Below are 23,451 nucleotides of genomic sequence, written 5' to 3'. Positions count from 1 at the left end.
TACTATTGTTTATACAGATAAACATGGTACCTTCAGGCATTTGGAAATTGCTCCCAAGGATGAACCAGACTAACTATAGTTTGTTAACAAGAAATTTGTGGAGTGGTTAAAAAAAACGAGTTTTAATGAGGTCTACAATATTTTTCCTGAGGTCTTGGCTGATTTCTTTTGATTTTCCCATGATGTCAAGCAAAAAGGCAGAGTTTGAAGGTAGGCCTTGAAATACATCCACGGGTACACCTCCAATTGACTCAAATGATGTCAATTAGCTTATCAGAAGCTTCTAATGCCATGACATCATTTTCTGGAATTTTCCAAGCTGTTTAAAGGCACAGTCAACATAGTGTATGTAAACTTCTGACCCACTGGAATTGTGATACAGTGAATAATAAGTGAAATAATCTGTCTGTAAACAATTGTTGGAAAAAATCCTTGTGTCGTGCACAAAGTAGATGTCCTAACCGACTTGCCAAAACTATAGTTTGTTAACAAGAAATTTGTGGAGTGGTTAAAAAAAACGAGTTTTAATGACTCCAACCTAAGTGTATGTAAACTTCCGACTTCAACTGTATCTGAAAATAACCATCCTTTAGGTCGACTGAGGTGAACCAGTTGCCTCAATGAATAGAGCGAGACAGCACGTTGAACATAAGCATACAGAATGTGAACTTCTTCAGATAGCTGTTGAGGACCCATAGGTCTCCTCCCCCTTTTTGGGAACCAGGAATCACCAGGATTAGAAGCCGAAATGGCTCTCTGCCGCTGGTATCGCCCTGATAGTCCCATAAAAGAGAGGAGAATTCCTGCTCTAGTATGCAGTCGCGTCACCACTGATTTCAAAATGTTGTTGAAAACAGGTGGTCCCAGAGCAAACTGCAGTCTGTACCCCTTCGTAACCGTCGACAAGACCCAGGGCTGGACTGCAAACGTACGCCAGTTCCCTGCTCTGGTGGCGAGTAGCCTACAAGTTGGTAGACTCTTGCTCACCAGTGGTGCCAAAGGCGATGGCGCGAGTATCGTTTCTATTGTATTTTTGCTTTGTCCTTGGCATGACGCCTGGATACAGCAGACACTTTTTATTGAAAAGGGCAGTGATGACACACTGGAACAGTGCTTGGGGGCGACTGACAATTAGGGCTCTATTCAATCTGTAAAGCTGTAAAGATTCGGCAAAAGAAATGTGCAGGTAATTTCTGATTGAGCCGACATAAGCAGTGTTTACCGTGAATGCAGTCTCCGGTAAAGCGGGAACATTGAAATGTATAGGCAATCCAGCCGTAATGCGGAACTTCTACGATGCAGATTGAATAGAGCTCTTAGTCCTCCTGCCACGGATGATTCAACTAGAGCCAGGTGGAGAGCTGTTGCAAGGAGAGCATTCGGGGGTAGAGTGGATTCCCTCAGTCTTCATTGAGAGCAAAAGTATGAGAATGGATCACTGCACAAAGGGAAGGGCTCTAGGAGCATAGATGTGCCTCTCCTCCATTGTCTTTGCTCCAACCTAAAGGTGGCAGCCCAGAACACGGGGTGAACTGTTGGCTGCGCTTCTCTGCCACAGGGGGCTCTGTTGGCCCCTATTTGGGGATCCAAACTGTAATGTCGATGCCTGCTGCGTCACTGGGAGCTTCCCTTGGAAAGCCCTGGTGCCAGCGAATTGCCCTCTCCCTGCCACAGCCTCCTTTTTTATAAGTTCTCACTTCTGCCAAATGGCGCCGACAGCCTGCTTGGCACAGCCTTGAATGGTGCCGCCACCCCTGGAGGCTCGGTGGTTGAGTTCTGTGACCACACAGATATCATTCCAAACGTCTGGTTTTAGCCTGCCGATAGCTAGGAGATTATGCATATCTAGCTAATTGGCCTGGTAAGCCGGAAGTAGGGACGTAACGTTCAACGCCCATCCAGAACGGGTGGCAGACGCGTAGACCTTTTGGTAGATGGATGCGGAGCCTCGTTCTGTCTTACCAGGGAGAGAAGTGCCTGTTAGTGACAGGGTACTGGGGTTGAGGTGCCATTGACGCCATTGATGGCTCGACCATCGGTGATTTGCTCCTACATATCCTTGACATTCATGCTGGCAAAAAGTCTGGTTTGAACCTTGCTAGTCAAGCATTTGTCCCAATTGTGTTTAGCTTCCGCCACGCAAGCTTGGGAGAGTTGCTTGCCTTGGACGGTGCGAGAGGGGAGTTTCCTCCCATCGTACCAGTCCCTCTTCGACGGAGGGTGTTAGCAGCAAAATCCCCACAATGGATGCATGATTGGGGGTCGTCGAACACTGCTTCTAAGTCTTCAAGACCCAGGCAGACAACACACAGGGAGTGCGTGTCCTTGCCTGATATGGTTGCTCTGCATGGACACAGATGTGCAGGTGCTGTCTACGACAGACGTGCATGATTGGTTCTTCAAGCTACTTAAGAGATTCTGTGAATCCCACAGTGAGGTAAGGGGGGGGGGGGTATTTTACCTGAATACGATTGGAAATTAATGTTGAAAGTTCCATTTTTTATTCTAAAACTGCCAATAAATTGGTTGTTAGTTTCAACTTGTCAAGAGAACAACTTGTAGAAGACAGCCAGCTACATTTTGTATTGTTGCATTTTGCTTCAAGTGGGTCGCCAACGTGGAAAAGTAAACGCAACACTATTTTGTTAATCACTCATATTGATTAGGGATGCACCGATATCCAGTGCAGTTATCTACCCACCTCGTTCCTTTCTTTTAGCATGTGCATGTAGTAAGTACACCAGCATGCTTTCAGGATACGTGTCTTTTCAGATTGCTCAATGATTGTTTAGTTGTGGACACTACATCACCGCACTCACTCTCTTACTCTTGGTCCTCATCTTTGTAAGTCATCTTGAATTTGCACCTGTGTGTTTTATCAGTTTCTTTATGAAAATATTTTGCAAACTCCATAGCAGTAGCTAAAGATAGGGGCTATAGCAGTGTAACAGTATAGCTTCCTTCACTCTCCTCGCCTCTCCCTGGGCTCGAACCAGGGACCCTCTGCACACATCGACAACAGTCTCCCACAAAGCATCGTTACCTATCGCTCCACAAAAGCCACGGCCATTGCAGAGCAAGGGAAACAACTACTTCAAGGTCTCCGAGCGAGTGACGTCACCGATTGAAACGCTATTAGCGCACACCCCGCTAACTAGCTAGCCATTTCACACCAGTTACAGCAGCAAAAAGTAGACTACAAATGCATGCTGGGCCAGGCATGCCCTGGGCTCTTGAAGTGACCGCTACTGGAGCGAAATTGGAGTGGGCGAGAAGGCTAATGATGCTCCAGCCTTTGGGAATCTCGCACCGTGCTCCAGTCAAATTGGGCACGCTCCACTCCTCGCTCTGCTCACATACTCTGGGTAGAAGAGAATTAGCTAAAGACAGTGGTCTAGATTTTAGGAGGCTGCAGAAACGGGGAAGAAACAAATCAGTTGCTTTGTTATTTAACTTAAAACTAATCACGACCCGACATAGTATATTAACACCGACAAGGGTTGGCTGTTAATTGACTCTCAAATCCATGTATCGGTGTGAGGCAAGTGACTTATAGAGAGCCAGCCCTGACTTCTCCGTGCCATTGGAGTTCGAAAATGAGAGCAAGAGTTCAAAGTCCTACAACCTCCAGCACAGTATGACAACATCAACAGTACAAAACCAAAGATATTAAACTGTTTTAAGCAATTGATCTTGTGTCATTGGCTATAAAGTTGTATATTAACATCACCAATCTGAGGTTAAAAGGATGTGTAACCCCCCCCAATTCGAGGAGGTCAAAACATGAGTTTGTGTAAGTAGTAACACATCCTGTCCACATCAAGGAAAGTAGCATAATATAAATGAATTCTAATAGTTTACCTAATTTCCGTTTATGTGACAAAACAAGCGTAGATGATTCTACAAGTGTAGAGAATCATTGTACCATCGAAACCGCTGTGAAATATATTTTCAATAACCGAAAGTAAAAAAGACAAAAACTACTGGAAGCATAGAAAAAGAGCACATATTACACATCTAACGCTTCTTAGACATGCTTTCAATGAGAATGACATATAGAATTCTCATTTCTATTTGAATTTTGTCGGGTCACCCAAAATGTTACATATTGCAGTTCTTTAAATAATGATGGCAAAAAAAATTCAATATTTTAATCTAGGGTTATAGTAAATGAAGCAAATCCACAGATTATTGGAACAATCACATATTGATCGCTAGTTTAACCATTTTGAGAGACTAAAAATGCTCGTATTCACAATTGAAACTGGAGCTCTAGAAATAGTTTCCATAGTGACTGTGCAGCAGCACATTATGTTGCCCTCCCTACTCTGAGTAAGACTGTGTGATATTTAGCTGTGGTTATATTCACATTTTCTGAAATGACGTTATGGCCACTCTTTACACTTTATGCGTCAGGACAGACAAAAGACAAGCCGACCCTAACCTACACATATGCTTAAATATATGTATGTATATTAAATTAGCCAACAATTTAGAACTACAAGAGCGAAAGCTAACAGAAGCTGGTCGTCAGAAGTCCTTAAAAAAAAACATTTCCTTATAGCTTCATACAGTAGCCTAAAGCCGATACTGTGTTGCCCTACATAGCCCAGTCATACGTGAGCTTCACACCAAAGGCTCTATGAAAAACCTGCCGTTTCTCAGAAAACTGGAGCTTATCAACTTCACCGGCGAGAGTAGTACTTGTATACTTACCGTTAGCAGACAGTCATTTGCCAGCCGGTATCCCTTATTTGTCACGGTCGTATCTCCTCAATAACCGCAGTTCACTTCAGCTCGACATTGAATCGTCTCGCGGCACTATGATCTGACCATGTGACCAGGTAAACCGCTCTTCCACGTGATACAGTGTTATAGTCAAAGATGATGGATAAATAAAGATGTCCCACTCAGTCCGTTTAACATTTAAAAAACTGTCAGTTCCGGCCTGCTTAACGGGGTGGCTCTCCCATAGGCAACAATGTATTACAGCTGGGTCAGGTCCGTCAAATACAGTCATTGGTCTGGTCTGTTTGACACTGGGCACATACTTCAATTCAACGTCTATTCTAAGTTGGTTCTACGGAAACAACGTTGACTCAACCAATGTGTGCCGAATGTATTACTTAATTGACTGTATATGAATCAGAAAAACGAGGGAGTGTGATGTCTCGCTTCCTCTTCCAAATCTGATTTTGACCAATATCATGTTCCACACAGATTCACTCTGGAGTGTCAGAGTGCGCTCTGGGCGTGTGTAAATTAGCACCATTGTCCGTTCGTAAATTCTGTGTATTTCGCCCTCGGAGCGCACACTGGACGCTCTGGTCTGTGCGTTCTGACTTCATAACGGCAGTCAAGCAGCCAAGCTAACTGGCTAAAGTTGGCTAGCTTGCTAGCTACTTCCAGACACAAATGAGAAAACACCTCTGAACATTTAACTCGCCCTAGCAGAGCTTGTTAGTGTGTTCATGTTATTAAGAGGGTTAGTGCCTTTAACTGTGTTACTGGCAACAATTTAATAAAAACATTTAGCCAATGTGTACTTACACATGTCATAACAAACCGAGTTTGGGCATTCATAAATTCTTCAATTATTCTGCGCTTTGGCACTCTCAAACCAGAGGCAAGAAGAGCCAAGCTCCACTAAAACCATTGACAACTACATGCCGTTTTCAAGGGATTGTTAAATAAATGTTATAACTATTTGGTTTAATGTAATCACCTCTTAAAGAGCAAAGTCAGAACCACGGGAGGCTGGTTGCACCTTAATTGGGGAGAACGGGCTCGCGGTAATGGCTGGAGAGGAATGGGGTGAATGGTATCAAAAACATGGTTTCCATTTGTTTGATGCCTTTCTATTTGAGTCTTTTCAGCCATTATTATGAGCCGTTCTCCCCTCAGCAGCCACCACTGGCTTGGAACTACACATTTCCAATGAGTCCACGTTTACCCAAGTAGCACAAAACGTTCCTGGAACCTAAATCAACGTTGAACTTAAGTTGGGAAAGGTTGTATATTGGTGTTGCAAAAACAAACGTTGTAACAACGTCCTCTCAACATTCCCAAATAAACGTTTAAAAATAAATGCATTTGAAAACTATTCCAATGTATCCAATAGGTTGGGATTTGGTAGTTTGACACGTACGAGAAGGAACTCTTGGCCAACGTTTATAAACGTTGTCAGTAGGTTTCAAAATAAACGTTAAAAAATACATGTATTTGAAACTTATGTATTTGAAACCCTGACCCAGAATCAGGTTGTCTACAAATGATCTAGCACCAGGTTCCCCACAAACATGCGGTGCGCATCAGGAGAGGGGCAGCAACTCATCCGGCCGAACCCCAACCCTGTCACAAACGGCTCTACTCACCTGCCAAAAGAGGCTATCCCGACGGCCGAGGCCTCCCACTTATTCTACACCTCTCATGGCTCTTCACAGTGCCAGACTAGAGTCAAGCTCAACAGGGTCTTCTTTCCCCGATGATTCCGCCAAGCCCATTCCCTTCGCTGTGGTTTCGCTAGATAGTAGGTAGGGACAGTGGGAATCTCGTTCATCCATTCATGCGCGTCACTAAGTAGATGAGGCATTTGGCTAGCTCAAGAGACTTAATTATGTCCCATCGTTTACCCCCTGCTTCATTGAATTTCCTCACTTTGACAAGAGGGGGTCACAGCCACCCCGAAGGTAGTTTAAGTTCGACCGCGAAGGGTAGCATGCTACAGTCAGATATCATCAAATTGACATCCATTCGAGTCACGCCCGGGGGTATCAGAGGCTTTTCTGTCTTACAAACTGGACATCAGTTGCCGCTACTAACCTTCAGCGGACTTTAACTGGGTTTTTACACCCAATTGACATCAATTGACATCGATATTCCTCACTTTGACATAAGGGGGGTCACAGTCACCCCACGGGTGATTTGAGTGCGACCGCGACAGGTGGGTACGCTCCTTTGAATTTCATCAAGTTGACATTCAGTGAGAATCTAGGCTTATTACGTCAATGTTATGGTTCCGCAGCAAATCAATGGTCGTGGATGGTACTACCCACATCAGATGTAGGCCTCCCTCCCCAGACAAGCTGGAGATACCTCTCCCCACTTCGTAGGGCATGAGTCAGATCCATGCAATGCCCTATCACTGCGGGGCCAATGGGTTTAGTCTCCGCCTCAAGTCTAGTGAGCGTATAGGAGACCTCCCTACCTACAATGTGTGGGGTTGGCGAGCACCGTAGATTGGGAGATCCGCAAGAAGGGCCCGGCGCACGTCCAGAGTTGCAGCCGCCAACCGCCGGACCCAATCCCCCACCTGTCTGCCTTCGGCCCGCCGACGGACACCACACTGACGAACCGCCGCAAGAAGCCCTTTGCAAGACCACGGACGAGAGACCGCAAGATGGACCGCACAACGAACTTCCAATGGTGGCGAGAGGAGGGCAATGGAACGACTGCTCCCCCAGCATCAGCTCGAGCCCAGCCCCGCTTTGCACCCCAACCCGACCGACCCAGCCCTTAGAGCCAATCCTTACAAGTCTCTGCTAGGTAAAGCCCCGCTTTATCTCAGCTCACTTGTTACCATAGCAGCACCCACCCGTAGCACGCGCTCCAGCAGGTCACTGGTCACCCCCAAAGCCAATTCTTCCTTTGGCCGCCTCTCCTTCCAGTTCTCTGCTGCCAATGACTGGAACGAACTGCAAAAATCACTAAAGCTGGAGACTCTTACCTCCCTCACTAGCTTCAAGCACCAGCTGTCAGAGCAGCTCACAGATCACTGCACCTGTACATAGCGCATCTGTAAATAGCCCATCCAATCTACCTCATCCCCATATCCATATTTTTATCTTGCTCTTTTGCACCCCAGTATCTCTATTTGCACATTCATCTTCTGCACATTCTACCATTCCAGTGTTTAATTGCTATATTGTAATTACTTCGCCACCATGGCCTATTTATTGCCTTACCTCTCTTATGCTACCTCATTTGCACATGCTGCATATAGATTTTTCTACTGTATTATTGATTGCATGTTTGTTAATTCCATGTGTAACTCTGTGTTGTTGTATGTGTCGAACTGCTTTGCTTTATCTTGGCCAGGTCGCAGTTGCAAATGAGAACTTGTTCTCAACTAGCCTACCTGGTGAAATAAAGGTGAAATAAAAAATAAAATAAAAAACATAATCCAAAGGATGGCAGCCTACAATCTCAACCCTGCTATATTGCGTAACCACAACATTATTTTGTGCAAAACATTTGTGGTCTAGGCTGCCACCCTTTGAATTATGACGGAACTGTACAGTTAGAAGTAATGTGACCAACATCAACATTAAGCTTTTTTTTATTGCCAAAATAATGATAAATACTTTTTCTTCATGGAAAATTACGATAATCATGCACTTGTAATTTGTACTTGCTAATAGATTTTTATAAATATTATTAACAGTAGCTACGCAATTAACACCATATTCCATGGGTTTACTGACCACAATCCATTTAATTAATATTACTGCGCAAGTGTTAGGGGGGTGACAAAAGACTTTGAGCAAGCCATTCGCGCCATTTGCTCCACTCGCGACCACACAGCACAGCGATGACTTTCAAAAAGTTGAGGACAAGCGAGAGTGGGGACTGTAAATTCACATTTATGTCAGAATAATTTGATACATTTTGTAATCTGTTCAAGTCTCTAGAGTGCAGCTGCTAGCTAGCTAAGTAGTTAGCAAACGTTACAACACAGACAGTAGCTAAATATATTTGGCCAGCTACAAGGCGGGAAAGTATAGCTAAGTGATTTGATAACTATTTAACTTGCTGTATGGGTTAACTAGCTATCTAACTATCATAGTTTGTGAGAGATGGGCATTAATAAGCCACTAAGAAGGGGAGATGAAGACAATGAGTTGGCCATATGTAACTACTTAGATAGCTAAGTACTAATCAGGTACAAATTTTGTTTAAACTTCCACCCCCTCTCTGTGTGTGCATGTATGTCTGTGTTCACTCTCACTGACAAAAGCAGGAAAAAAATTTGAGCTGTGTATTCGCCTTACCAGAGTTTTGTTAGGCTGTTCTGCACTTCACTTAATTGCTGAGTGACAACTGTAATAGCTAGCTAGTGATATTATTGTCATACCAGTGGCATAACTGATAACTGTCATGGTAGGATAATATCAACAGAACTGTTTCTGCAATATGTTGCTATGCCCAAGGCTTATTTGAGCTTTTTTTCACAGATCAGCATGGTGTTGGTGGGCTGTTACACAAGTTACTGTATGTTGGGTTTTTGCATAAAACACATTTGAATAATTTATTCTAAAACACTATACAGTATATTAGGACAATCCGATACGTATGTAGATACGATACAAGAATGCGTTTTATTTTTTATTTTATTCATGAATTCTCAGTTTTACAAACAGACAGATAATGACAGCAAACAATACATTGAGAATACCCCCCCACCCCTCAACTGGAGACAAAAAAAATTAAAAACAGAACACAACATTGCTCTTAAGGAATTGGCACCTTGCTTCATTGATATTTGACACAGTATAAGGACTATGCTCGGCATTTAAGGTTGGTTGCATGTTGTATGTTGTGTTGCCCATCATCACGTGAAAGATACGCAATAAAGGGCTGCCATATCTTAACAAATGTATTAGATTTGCCAGAGATATCATGTCGAATCCTTTCTATATGTAGCAAGCTGGTGACTTCAGCTAACCAGGTTTTAAAAACAGGTACAGTCTCCTTATTCCAAAGGCTTAAAATGTTTATTTTTGCAATAACCATGCCATATTGAAATGTTTTTTGTTCCCAGTGGGTTAAAGTCGTTAGGTGCTGTGACCTGCCTAAAACATCATCAGTATCCAGGGCTGGTATGAGGTTACAGCTTTATACTTCTGAGAAACACTTAAAAATATCCTGCCAGAATGTGTGCAGTTTGGGGCATGACCAGAAGAGGTGACCTAGGGTTCCCTCTGCAGAATTGCACTTAGGGCATATCGGAGAGACCGAGGGGTAGAATGAGTAATTTGGTACATGAATATTGTAGTTTGTGAATCACTTTGTATTGAATAAGTTGGTGTCGGGAGTTTATTGAGCACAAGTGAATATCTTGAAGGCAATCAGCCCAACATTCATCAGTAATCTCCATACCAAGGTCTTCCTCTCAGGTCTCCTTCAAATGTTGTGTGGATATAGAGTAATATGTTGTAAAGTGATCTACGAATCTGGAGATCAAACTCTTGGAGCCAGGGGCGGGGTTCATGAAAATATACAATTCGCGGGCAGGTGTAAATCTGGTATATTTAAGCGAACATAGTTTCTTATCTGAAGAAGTTAGATGCGGGGAGATCGTACATTTCCCTCAACTGTGCGAATGTGGCAAAAATATTATTTATGTATAGGTCTGCAATAGTAGTAATAGAATAAAAAAGTGTTGTCAGATAGTGAGGTTATGGCAAATAGGAGTACAGACAGAGGTCTCCAGGAGATCAAATGTTTTCCTTATTTTATACCAAATTTGTCATGATTTTTTTTGCATAAAGTTATTGCCAGTAATAACTGTAGGGAATTTAGTTGATGAAAAGAGAAGTGCTGGAAGAGAGGTGTTGTGTATATCTTGTTCAATAGCGAGCCATGAAGGGGTGGAGGGATCTACCATGCCAGGGTATGCATCCTGCAATAAATCAGTGCTCTAGCATTTGCTGCCCAATAAAAATGCTGAACATTTGGCAGGCTCAGGCCCCCTAATTGTTTGGGCTTGATGATATGTTTTTTTAGAGATACGGTGTACTTTGTATCCCCACGCAAAACGCAAGATAATAGAATCCAAGGATTTGAAAAAAGCTTTACTTAAAAATATAGGCAGATTCTGAAAGAGATTTTAATAGCGTTAACGCGGCCTATCATAGTTGGGTTCACTCTACACTATCACTCTACAGATCTCAATGTTGCACTTCAACTTCTCCATCATGCCGAGGTAGTTCAATTTATAAATCAATTTAGAGTCCTTAGGGATGATAACCCCTTAATATTACATTTAGCCACCTGTGATTTTAAAAGGTATATGTTTAAGGAACTCTGGGTTTAAGTCACCTTTAGGAGGCATGAATTCACTTTTATCGCAGTTTATGGTGTACCCAGAGAGTTCTCCAAATTATTCAATGAGCTCCAACAGCGGTGGAAGTGACTCTTCGGGGCGTGAGACCAACAAGATGATGTCATCCGCATAGAGCGAGATGCGGTGATCAACCTTGCCTATGTTTAGCGGAGCAATAGCAGGATGACTTCTGATACTGATAGCTAGGGGTTCCATAGCAATGGCGAATAACAATGGACTCAAGGGGCATCCCTGGCGGCAGGAACGTTGAAGCGAAAACGGAGGTGATTGATTGTAATTAGTGAGAACTGAAGCCGTCGGGCACGCAGAGTATTTCAACCCAAGAGACAAAACTCACCCAGACCAATCTCATTTATTACTGTCAGAATGTAGTTCCGTTCCACTTGGTCAAATGCTTTTTGAGCGTCAAGTGCAAGTATTGCAACTTTAGAATCTTTGTCATGTCTGGAATACATGATATTCGGTCGCCTAATGTTGTAAAATGAAACAATGCCTGCGATAAAACCGGTTTGGTCATGATGAATTATAGTCGAAATGCATTTATTTAGTCTGTTCGCGAGTATTTTAGTAAACACCTTGAGATCGCATCCGAGGAGGGCAATAGGACGATATGAAGATGGATCTGTTTCATCTTTATCTTTCTTTAATATTAGGGAGATATTAGCTGAGTATAAAGATTCCGGGAGTCTGCAAGTTTCAATGGAGTGTTTAAACAGAGGAGGAGTAACCTTTTCTGAATAAACTTTGTAAAACTTGATACCAAAGCTGTCAGGGACAGCCGCTTTTCCATTAGGGAAGGAACGTACTGCAGAGACAACCTCTTCGAAAGTTCTCTGCATTTAGCTCCCTTTGAGCAGCGCTGCATAATTTAGGTAGGGAAAGGGAATGTCGGAAATCAGACATTTTTGCGGTATCTGCAGTGGTCTTTGAGGTGTAGAGGTCTTGATAAAACTTTGTGAAACGTGTTAATTTCTTTTGGGTCCGTAGTAACAGCTCCTGTACTAGATTTAATTCTATGACTAGCTCTATTGATTGGCCTGTATACCTCTCAGCTGGCGCGCCAGTAGTTTTTCCCGGTTTGTCACCCAACTCAAAGTGTTTCTGTTTAATCTTTAATAGCATTGTGTTTACTTGGTTAGAGAGAATAGTATTGTATTCATATTTGAGTTTTATGATGACATTCAACTTGGCGCTTCTACATAGACTGTCTCAAGCTCTGGGAGCTGGGCCTCGATTTCTAATCTTCTCTGCACCGAGGTAAAGACAGTTTATGTTGGATATTCGACGGATATTCGCGCTTTCAAACTTCAATAGCTTTCAAACCACTTGAGCCACGGACTCCAAATAAGTGTCATGATGTTGGAAAAATTGCGCAAAACATTGCACTGGTCTTATTTTCCACGATTTGGACATTCATTCACTTTCCAAAGCTAATAAACATTTGGAAATGTGAGCAGCATGTTGTATTCCTAGTTCAATTAGTTAGGGAGCGTAAACAAAGTCTAAACTTTTTTTACATTCGAATTTCAATAGCTCCTTGGTCATGTGACCTACTGACCTCAACCAAGGTTCAGAATGTCCACTGACTACCAGTTAGTTAGTCCATTTTCACTCGATTTTACATGAATTTTTTTTAAATGTTAGATTTCAGTAGCTCCTTGGTTATGTGACCTACTGACTTCAAAGAAGGTTCAGAATGTACACTCAGTGGGCAAGTCAGATCCGTAATGTCGGGATAAGGATTGGCTCTAAGGGCTAGGTCGGTCGGGCTGGGGTGCGAAGCGGGACATGTTCATTGTGCGGCCCATCTTGCGGTCTTTTGTGCGTGGTCTCGCAAGTGGCTGCGTGCGGGGGGTTCGTCAGGGTGGTGTCCGTCAGCGGGCTTGGATCCGCGGACAGGGGTTGGATCCGGCGGTTGGTGACGGCGACTCTGGACGCGCGCCGGGCCCTTCTCACAGATCTCCGCAGCTACGGCGCTCGCCGGCCCTGTTCGTGCTGGGTCTCATCGGCGCCTAGCAGCTGACATAGAACTGGTGCGGAACAGGTGAATCCGACTGTTTAATTAAAACAAAGCATCGCGAAGGCCAGAGGTGGGTGTTGATGCAATGTGATTTCTCCCCAGGGCTCTGAATGTCAAAGTGAAGAAATTCAATGAAGCGCGGGTAAACAGTGGGAGTAACAATGACTCTCTTAAGGAGTCCTTAGACTTCGTAAGGGAGATAACTTCCAAACCCTTCCTGTGTGTCACCTGTTGTCGCTAACGATGCAAACCAAACGGGAGTTACCTCGGTACTAGTCCGTACGCAAAGAGAGTCTTGCAGATGGTGTTGGGTGTTGATTGTTAACGGTAGGCGGCAGTCGGTTCTGGAAAATGGGACTTTCGGTCAAGCATAAAAATGTGAGGGGGGTTCCACCAGAATCAATGATTTGCTGCGGGGCTATTGTAAACAAATCCTGACCTTGACAGGAAGCCAATCAGAGAATGATGTCTCAAAATCATCCCTGGCTTTGGCTGGGAGGGGGGAGTTAAGACCTGGGAGATGGCTGATGAAAGTGTACTACTGGCATCAGTCTGATAACAGAGTGGCTGTGGTGAAACGTTTAAACACGCGTCCCCCGTATACTTAGCTAACTCTAAACTGCGAAGGTTTGAATCGAACGCTGTCTTCGGCTGGACCCGCTAACAGTGGAGCACTAAATTGAGATGGAATGTGCTTAGCGGTTGTGGACACTGCCAGGTTTCAGGTCCGCCTGGGACTCTACACATTCTGTGGGTGCTCTCCTCCACACTCCTTGGAGCATGTAGTGGAGGTGGCATGTGCCTTACCATTAGCTGACACTACCAGGCCTCAGGCTTGCCTGAGTGCAGGACACCACACATTGTAGGTGGGGAGGTCTACTCTATGCTCACTAGACTCGAGGCGGAGACTAAACCCATTTGCCCTGCAGTGATAGGGCATTGCATGGATCTGGATCATGCCCTACGAAGTAGGGAGAGGTATCTCCAGCTTGTCTGGGGAGGGAGGCCTACATCTGTTGTGGGTAGTACCATCCACGCCCATTGATTTGCTGCGGACCCATAAAACAGACGGATGAAGCCTAGGTTCACACTGGGCAAGGATCACTGAATGTCAACTTGATGAAATTCAATGGAGCGTACCCACCTGTTGCGGTCAGACTCAAATCACCCAAGCACATTTGATGCATGTGCCTGGCTGAGGAGCCAATGGTGCGAAGCTACCATCTGTGGGATTATGACTGAACGCCTCTAAGTCAGAATCCCCCCTAAACATAACGATACCGTAGCACCACCAATCTTCGGTTGGCCCAGGATAGCCTGCCTCTTTTGGCAGGGGAGTAGAGCCGTTCGTGACGGGGTTGGGGTCTGGCCGGATGAGTTGCCGCCCCTCTCCTGATGTGCACTGCATGTTTGTCTTTGTGAGACGCAGAGTAGGTGAACAGATGATCTCTGCATGTGTGGTTCCCACCGTGAAGCATGGAGGAGGTGGTGTTATGGTGCTTTGCAGGTGACACTGTCAGTGATTTATTTAAAATTCAAGCCACACTTAACTAGCATAGCTACCACAGCATTCTGCAGCGATACTCCATCCCATCTGGTTTGCACTTAGTGGGACTATCATATGTTTTTCAACAGGACAATGACCCAAAACACACCTCCAGTCTGGGTAAGGACTATTTGACCAAGGAGAGTGATGGAGTGCTTCATCAGATGACCTGGCCTCCACAATCACCCGACCTCAACCCAATTGAGATGGTTTAGGATGAGTTGGACTCCAGAGTGAAGGAAAAGCAGCCAACAAGTGCTCAGTATATGACAAGACTGTTGGAAAAGCATTCCAAGGGAAGCTGGTTGAGAGAATGCCAAGAGTGTGCAAAGCTGTCATCAAGGCAAAGGGTGGCTACTTTGAAGAATATATTATTAAAATACTTTTTGGGTTACTAAATTATTCCATATGTGTTATTCTGCAATGTAGAAAATAGTAAACCCCTCTAATGAGTACTGTAGGTGGGTCCAAACTTTTGACTGGCACTGTATAAGCCACATCAAACGCCAAAATAACTATTTCACTAATGTAACCAGCTTTCTGATTGTTACCCCTCTTGATCCTTTTTGCCCTTGTTAGTCTGTGGTTTCTCAAATGTGGGGACATCATCTGGTTTTGCCTCATCTGCTGAAGCAGTGGGTGACAGCAGGGACAGCCTCTTTCTTGTCTGTGGTTGTGGGTACAGCATCAGTTTTGTCCTCCACCTTTTCTTCCTTTTCTTCCTCCTTCTCAGTCATCTTTTCCTCCTTCTACCGCTCCTCCTCTGGAGGCTTCAGGATTACAACATTTTAGGAAGAACACACACACATACAGGTCAATCATTTTGCCAATATCCCTGGATTTCACAACGCTCCTTCCAGAAAAAGATAATGCGTCATGACTAATGTTTTTAATCACTTACTCAATATGAAGACTTCTTTGCCATCACCAAAAATTCCATTCAAAACAACTTAACTAGTTTGGTGGTGAAAAATCCAACTCAACTATTTTCTTAACTTCAAACATAGCTTGTTGTGATAGTGTTTACAGTGCCTTTGTAACGGTTTTCGTCGTCTGAAGAAGAGTAGTCGGACCAAAGCGCAGCGTGGTAAGTGTTCATGTTTTTTTATTAGAACAGAACACTATAACAAAATAACAAGATAAATAAATGAAACCGAAACAGTCCTGTAAGGTGCAAAACACTAAACAGAAAATAACTACCCACAAAACACAGGTGGGAAAAAGCTGCGGAAGTATGATTCTCAATCAGAGACAACGATAGACAGCTGCCTCTGAGAACCACACCCGACCAAACAAAGAAATACAAAACATAGAAAATTAACATAGAATGCCCACCCAAATCACACCCTGACCAAACCAAAATAGAGACATAAAAAGCTCTCTACGGTTAGGGCGTGACAGCCTTGCAAAAGTTATCTCCCGTGGCATTTTTCCTATGTTGTTGCATTACAACCTGTATTATAAATACATTTTTATTTGGATTTCATGTAATGGACATGCACAAAATAGTCCAAATTGGTAAAGTGGGAAAAAAATTACGTTAAAAAAAAAATATATATATATATATATTAAAACGGAAAAGTGGTGCGTGCATATGTATTCACCCCCTTTGCTATGAAGCCCCTAAATAAGATCTGGTGCAACCAATTACCTTCAGAAGTCACACAATTAGTTAAATAAAGTCCACCTGTGTGCAATCTAAGTTTCACATGATCTCAATACATATACACCTGTTCTGAAAGGCCCCAGAGTCTGCAACACCACTAAGCAAGGGCCACCACCAAGCAAGCAGCACCATGAAGACCAATGAGCTCTCCAAACAGGTCAGGGACAAAGTTGTGGAGAAGTACAGATCAGGGTTAGGTTATAAATAATATCATAAACTTTGAACATCCCACGGAGCACCATTAAATCCATTATAAAAAATTGAAAGAATATGGCACCACAACAAACCTGCCAAGAGAGGGCCGCCCACCAAAACTCACGGACCAGGCAAGGAGGGCATTAATCAGAGAGGCAACAAAGAGACCAAAGACAACCCTGAAGGAGCTGCAAAGCGCCACAGCGGAGATTGGAGTATCTGTCCATAGGACCACTTTGCGCGTACACTCCACGGAGCTGTGCTTTACAGAAGTGGACAGAAAAAAATCCATTGCTTCAAGAAAAAAATAAGCAAACACGTTTGGTGTTCATCAAAAGGCATGTGGGAGACTCTCCAAACATATGGAAGAAGGTACTCTGGTCAGTTGAGACTAAAATGTAGCTTTTTGGCCATCAAGGAAAATGCTATGTCTGGCACAAACCCAACACCTATCATCACCCTGAGAACACCATCCCCACAGTGGATATGGTGGTGGCAGCATCGTGCTGTGGGGATGTTTTTCCATCGGCAGGGACTGGGAAACTGGTTAGAATTGAAGGAATGATGGATGGTGCTAAATACAGGGACATTCTTGAGGGAAACCTCTTTCAGTCTTCGAGATTTGAGACTGGGACGGAGGTTCACATTCCAGCAGAACAATGACCCTAAGCATACTGCTAAAGCAACACTCGAGTGGTTTAAGGGGAAACATTTAAATGTCTTGGAATGGCCTAATCAAAGCCCAGACCTCAATCCAATTGAGAATCTGTGGTATGACTTAAAGATTGCTGTAAAACAGCGTAACCCATCCAACTTGAAGGAGCTGGAGCAATTTTGCCTTGAAGAATGAGCAAAAATCCCAGTGGCTAGATGTGGTATGTCTCTATAAGCTTGGCACAAGATACTTGCAGCTGTGATTGCTGCAAAAGGTGGCTCTACAAAGTATTGACTTTGGGGGGTGAATAGATATGCACGCTCAAGTTTTCAATTTTGTCTTATTTCTTGTTTGTTTCACAATAAAAAATATTTTGCATCTTCAAATAGTAGGCATGTTGTGTAAATCAAATGATACAAACCCCCCAAAAATCTATTTTCATTCCAGGTTGTAAGGCAACAAAATAGGAAAAATGCCAAGGGGGTGAATACTTTCGCAAGGCACTGTACACATTCTGTATGACTCAAAAAGGATAAACATGACAATGAGGCTCTCTCCACTTCTTCTGAAGGTGTTTAACTAAACTGACACATTGTAGTGAGATAAGCCTTAGTCTCTTGTGACAGACTGTTACCAGTACTGGATTCTGAGATGATATAAGGCCTGACTCATGGCTGATAAGAAATTAGTCTACACAGTTTTGAGACAATTTACAGATGTAGGATCTTAAGGAATGCAGATGAGCTTCATGATTTCCATAAATTCACTGAAAACCGGGCGGCGCAGTGGTCTAAGGCACTGCATCGCAGTGCTAGCTGTGCCACCAGAGATTCTGGGTTCGAGTCCAGGCTCTGTCACAGCCGGCCGCGACCGGGAGACCCATGGGGCGGCGCACAATTGGCCCAGCGTCGTCCGGGTTAGGGAGTGTTTGGCCGACAGGGATATCCTTGTCTCATCACTCACTAGCGACTCCTGTGGCGGGCCGGGCGCAGTGCACACTGACCAGGTCGCCAAGTGTACTGTGTTTCCTCTGACACATATGCGGCTGGCTTCCGGGTTGGATGGGCATTGTGTCAAGAAGCAGTGCAGCTTGGTGGGTTGTGTTTCGGAGGACGCATGGCTCTCGACCTTCACCTCTCCCGAGTCCGTATGGGAGTTTCAGCGATGAGACAAGACTAACTACTACCAATTGGGGAGAAAAAAAGGGGTGAAAAAAATATAAAAAATTCACTGAAAACCCACACTAACACATGGTTATATTAACTCTTTTCACTGCACTTTTCATGTAGCCTACTTCTGACCAAGCAACGTTATGGACTAAATGTTCAAAAACCTAAAATCCGTATTTATTCACATTAAAAGTATTTTGTCTTAGATATAAGGTTAAGTATTTTCTTGCACACGTTGTTTCCTCACCCTCTCTTTTCTGCATGTTCTTCCCAGTGACTGGCTGCCTTCTTCTCTGATGAAGTGGTAGGTCTACTTTTAGAACCAATGATCACATTTCCTTCAGCATCAGTCAAATAGGAGGTCACTCCCAAGTCCCCTTTGACTTCTGTTAAAATCAACTGGTAAATAGAAAAGGTTTTAGGGTTAACGCGCACACACACCACACACACTTTGCAAACACATTTTCCCTAGCTACTTTTAAAACTTGTCTCATGAATAAAAAGTTACATTTCATCAAGCCTTGTTTGCAAATGTGCTCTGCTTCAAAGACAAGTTTGTTTGCATTTGAGATTACTTACCAGACTTTAACATTCCTAATGTGATTTATACAAATGTAATTACACTAAAACATCTTCTGAAGCGAGTTTAGCTCATGTCTGAAAGCAGAGAGAAGCCTTTCCTACCACATAGAAATGCCTACAGCGATTTTTTTAAAGAATACAACAGAGATAAGTGACTGGAACCTGGGCCCGTATTCATAAAGCATCTGAGTGCTGATCTATAGGATCAGTTTGTTTAGCCTTTCAGACTATAATGAATATGAACAGGTGGGACCTGATCCTAGATCAGCACCTACTCTGAGACTCTATATGGATACGGGCCCTGGTATGCTTGTTTCAGACCGATAGTCATCTGGTTCATACTGGCTAACCCACATCCTGGTCCCTCCACATGTTAGAGGTATGTGACAGGCTGCTCTCATTATATTCTGGTGACTTAACGCATTATATGTTTCTACCATCCATCTTTTCTGGTGGCCCAGACAGACACCCACGCTAGACTTTTTCTATTCAGCACTCATAACATGGTCATGTGTGTAAGATGCGGATACGTTGTTTGTTTCCTTTATCATGGGGGCTTGGAGCAGTTGCATCATATCATAGACCCTATATAGCAGTGTACAGTGTATTCGGAAAGTATTCAGACCCCTTGACTTTTCCCACATTTTGTTACCTTACAGCCTTATTCTAAAATCTATTAAATAGTTTTTTCCCCGTCATCAATCTAGAATTTCTTGCAAATGTATTAAAAGTAAAAAACTAAAATATAAGATTTACATAAGTATTCAGACCCTTTACTTAGTACTTTGTTGAAGCAGCTTTGGTAGTGATTACAGCCTTGAGTCTTCTTGGGTATGACGCTTGGCACACCTGTATTTGGGGAGTTTCTCCCATTCTTCTCTGCAGATTCTCTCAAGCTCTGTCAGGCTGGATGGGGAGCATCGCTACACAGCTATTTTCAGGTCTCTCCAGAGATTTTCGATCGAGTTAAAGTCCGGGCTCTGAATGGGCCACTCCTGGACATTCAGAGACTTGTCCCGAAGCCACACCTGAGTTATCTTGGCTGTGTGCCTAGGGTCGTTGTCCTGTTGGAAGGTTTTTGCTCTGACATGCACTGTCAACTGTGGGACCTTATATAGACAGGTGTGTGACTTTCCAAATCATGTCCAATCAATTAAATTTACCACAGGTGGACTCCAATCAAGTTGTAAAAACATCTCAAGGATGATAAATGGAATTAGGATGCACCGGAGCTCAAATTCGAGTCTCATAGCAAAGGGTCTGAATACTTATGTAAATGTTACATTTCCTGTTTTTTTTATTTTTAAATACAGGTCTAAATCGGTTTTAGCTTTGTCATTATGCAGTATTGTTTGTAGATTGATGAGCAATTTTTTTCATTTAATCCATTTTAGAACAAAGCTTTAACATAACAAAATATGGAAAAAGTCAAGGGGTCTGAATACTTTCCGAATGCACTGTATAATGTCTGCCTCCCAAATGACTCCCTATTTATTGCACTATTTTTGACAAGGACCCATAGTTCTGGTAAAAGGAATATGAGGAATAGGGTGCCATTTGGGACACAGCCAGTGTAAGGTCCTACTAGTGGTCAATCCTTGATGAGAAAACATGTAATGAACAATAACACGATGGGTGTCTGAGGGTCACTCAGGTGATTTGTGCTTACCTTTCAAACACTCAGTACAGAGAAATGTGATGAGAGGAGTGGTGCTCACTGGAAGTGTGTGTGGACAGAGACAAGGTACAGTTAGCTGATTGTATTGCGAGACAAAGTATATGGTATAAAGCAGCTGGGTTGTCAAACTCAAGTCCTCAAGGGCCACACATCGGCAGTATCAACACACCCGATTGCCCAGGTGTAAATGAGACAAAATCAGCAGGAGTGCAGTCCTCAAGGAGTTGAGTTTGAATCCCTAGTGTAAGAAGAGAAGTGTGTGTGTATGTTCCCGATAGATGCCTTCTTGGCCTTCGGAGACTAGATGACCAACAGACAATATCAGACAAGGGACCAGGAGTGAATGGTGAAAAGGAGACTGAAGAAGAGAGTGAAGAGTGGAGGGAGAGAACGGAGAATGAAGAGTGGGGTGCCATAGAGAGGGAACAACGCAGTGAAAACAGAGGTGGTGAGGAAATGCATGCTCCATTTTATTAGCCCTTCTCGTGAGATGGGACAGAGGAAGTGATTTCATAATCAGAAGGCGTGGTGTCATAATTCAAGGAAGTGGAGTCAATCACTACAGTGACAGAAGGAGTGATGTAATAACACAACTGAGTAATTAGAATTAACAAACTGTCTACGTGCCTTTTAAGTACTTAAATTCATATTTTTTAGCTATAGCAACATCCCACTGGCCACAGACGTCAATTTAATGTCTGTTCCATGTTGGTTCAACTTCATTTCATTGAAGTGGCGTGGAAACATTGATTCAACCAGTGTGTGCCCAGTGGGATATTGTAATTAGGGCTGTCAAACTATGAAAAAATGGAATCGAGTTAATTCCAGGATTTGCTGTGATTAATCACAAATTCTGAATTTGCTCAAATTGAGCTGTATTTTAAGATTTTATCTTTGATTTTGTCCAAAAGTAACAGTAAGCAAAATCAAGTAGATGAATTAAGCACATTTTCTTTAACCTAAATGTCAACTTGTTTTGACATCACATTGTTTTTAGCTGTATAGGTGATGTATTGGGGATGTTTTCAGTGTATTTTGAACGCTTTCAGACAATGCGATTAGTTGTGAAAAAGAAATGTGTGCACTTAAATTACAAAACGTTAACTCGAGTTAGCTGATTGACAGCCTTAATTATAATACATGGGGAAAATGCTATGAATGTATAACTAAACTCATAGTTGTGTCAAGATAAAGGACGATTGGACCGTTAGTATAGTATATGTTTTTTTTGTCATTCTGAAAGATAAAATGCTGAAACAACTCTTCTCTGATTTCTCTCTGAACCTTTGGACATTTCATGCTCAGAGTAAAACGATACACCTTTTCAAACTTGAGTTAAATACTTTGTATAGTACCATAAAAACCATCTCAAACCAATGCTCGGGACTCAATCTGTTTTTTATACATTATATTTACGCAAAGATTGAGGTCTCCCTTATTTCTTGCCGGCCGGCCTTCTTTCTTTCTCCCTTATTTCTTGCTGTCGGGGCTGAAGACACTTATGGTGAAGTCTGCGCTCTCTGTGCCGTACTTGTTCTTCACCAGGATGCTGTACTTGCCCGAGTCTGTCGTGTTCACCGTGGTGATGGTGAAGCTGGCGTACTTGCCCGACTCGAACTTCATGATGTAGTGGTCGTCCGACACAATCTCCCTCTCGTTCTTCAGCCAGACGACCTCAGGCACGGGGTCGCCTGAAATGTTACAGGTCAGGTTCAGGGCCTGGAGGGAGAGAGAGGGACGGGATCACACCTTATGGTCTATGGATCACATACATATACAGTAGGGTACGTCCGAAATGGCACCCTATTCCCTCTATAGTGCACTACTTTTGACAAGAGCTCTGATCAAATGTAGTGCACTATGTAGGGAATACTACGGTACTGTAATGGGAAATTATTTGAGTTATCCTTTTCCTATATTTGATATGTAGTAAACATGATTGTATGTGCGGGGAGATGCACACTGATGCATTCCCTTGGGGAATGGAAATAGGAGTTAACCATGCATTTTTAAGTACCATATTTAATTAAGTAGTTTTGCGCCCAGGGGGTGGAAAGAGTACTGAAATATCCTACTCAAGTATAAGTACTGTTACTTTAATGACATTTTACTCAAAAAGTAACATTTTTTATTTATTTTTTTACTTTAAAAAGACACATCTGTATGTAAAAAAAAATATATATAGTGTGTTCCTTTGCCCATCTTAATTTTTTCTTTTTATTAGCCAGTCTGAGATGTCTTTTTTTTCTCAGTTGAGGACTTGTGAGATGTCTGTTTCTCAAACTAGACACTCTAATGTACTTGTCATCTTGCTCAGTTGTGCACCAGGGCCTCCCACTCCTCTTCTATTCTGGTTAGAGGCGTTTTGCGCTGTCCTGTGAAGGGAGTAGTACCCAGCGTTCTACGAGATCTTCAATTTCTCGCATGGAATAGCATTAATTTCTCAGAACAATAGACTGACGAGTTTCAGAAGAAAGGGCTTTGTTTCTGGCCATTTTCAGCCTGTAAATCGAACCCACAAATGCTGATGCACTAGACACTCAACTAGTCTAAAGAAGGCCAGTTTTATTGCTTCCTTTATTGCTTCCTTCATCAGCACAACAGTTTTCAGCTGTGCTAACATAATTGCAAAAGGGTTTTCTAATGATCAATTAGCCTTTAAAAATTATAAACTTTGATTAGCCAACACAACGTGCCATTGGAACACAGGAGTGCCATTGGAACACAGGAGTGATGGTTGCTGATAATGGGCCTCTGTACTTCTATGTAGATATTCCATAAAAAATCTGCCGTTTCCAGCTATAATAGTCATTTA

The 23,451-nt window shown here is 43.0% G+C and overlaps 2 protein-coding genes across 6 annotated transcripts in view; both read right to left on the bottom strand.

Annotated features, from left to right (window-relative positions):
• Positions 1-4,872, bottom strand: part of LOC139583834 (phosphatidate phosphatase LPIN2-like) — an 83,714-nt gene extending 78,842 nt beyond the window's left edge. For 2 of the 3 annotated variants that reach the window (XM_071415358.1, XM_071415360.1), the window contains exon 1: positions 4,717-4,872. The gene's annotated coding sequence lies outside the window, so the exon portion shown is untranslated. The remainder of the gene's footprint in view (positions 1-4,716) is intronic. The other variant, XM_071415359.1, reaches the window with a different exon arrangement.
• Positions 4,873-21,082: 16,210 nt separating this feature from the next.
• Positions 21,083-23,451, bottom strand: part of LOC139583829 (myomesin-1-like) — a 49,536-nt gene continuing 47,167 nt past the window's right edge. For all 3 annotated transcript variants that reach the window (XM_071415353.1, XM_071415355.1, XM_071415354.1), the window contains one exon: positions 21,083-22,355. In XM_071415353.1, coding sequence (XP_071271454.1) covers positions 22,107-22,355 — 249 coding nt within the window. In that variant the 3' untranslated portion in view covers positions 21,083-22,106. The remainder of the gene's footprint in view (positions 22,356-23,451) is intronic.

Source organism: Salvelinus alpinus, chromosome 8 (assembly GCF_045679555.1).
Source record: "Salvelinus alpinus chromosome 8, SLU_Salpinus.1, whole genome shotgun sequence".
Lineage (NCBI taxonomy): Eukaryota > Metazoa > Chordata > Actinopteri > Salmoniformes > Salmonidae > Salvelinus > Salvelinus alpinus.
This window is presented reverse-complemented; position numbering and strand designations above follow the sequence as displayed.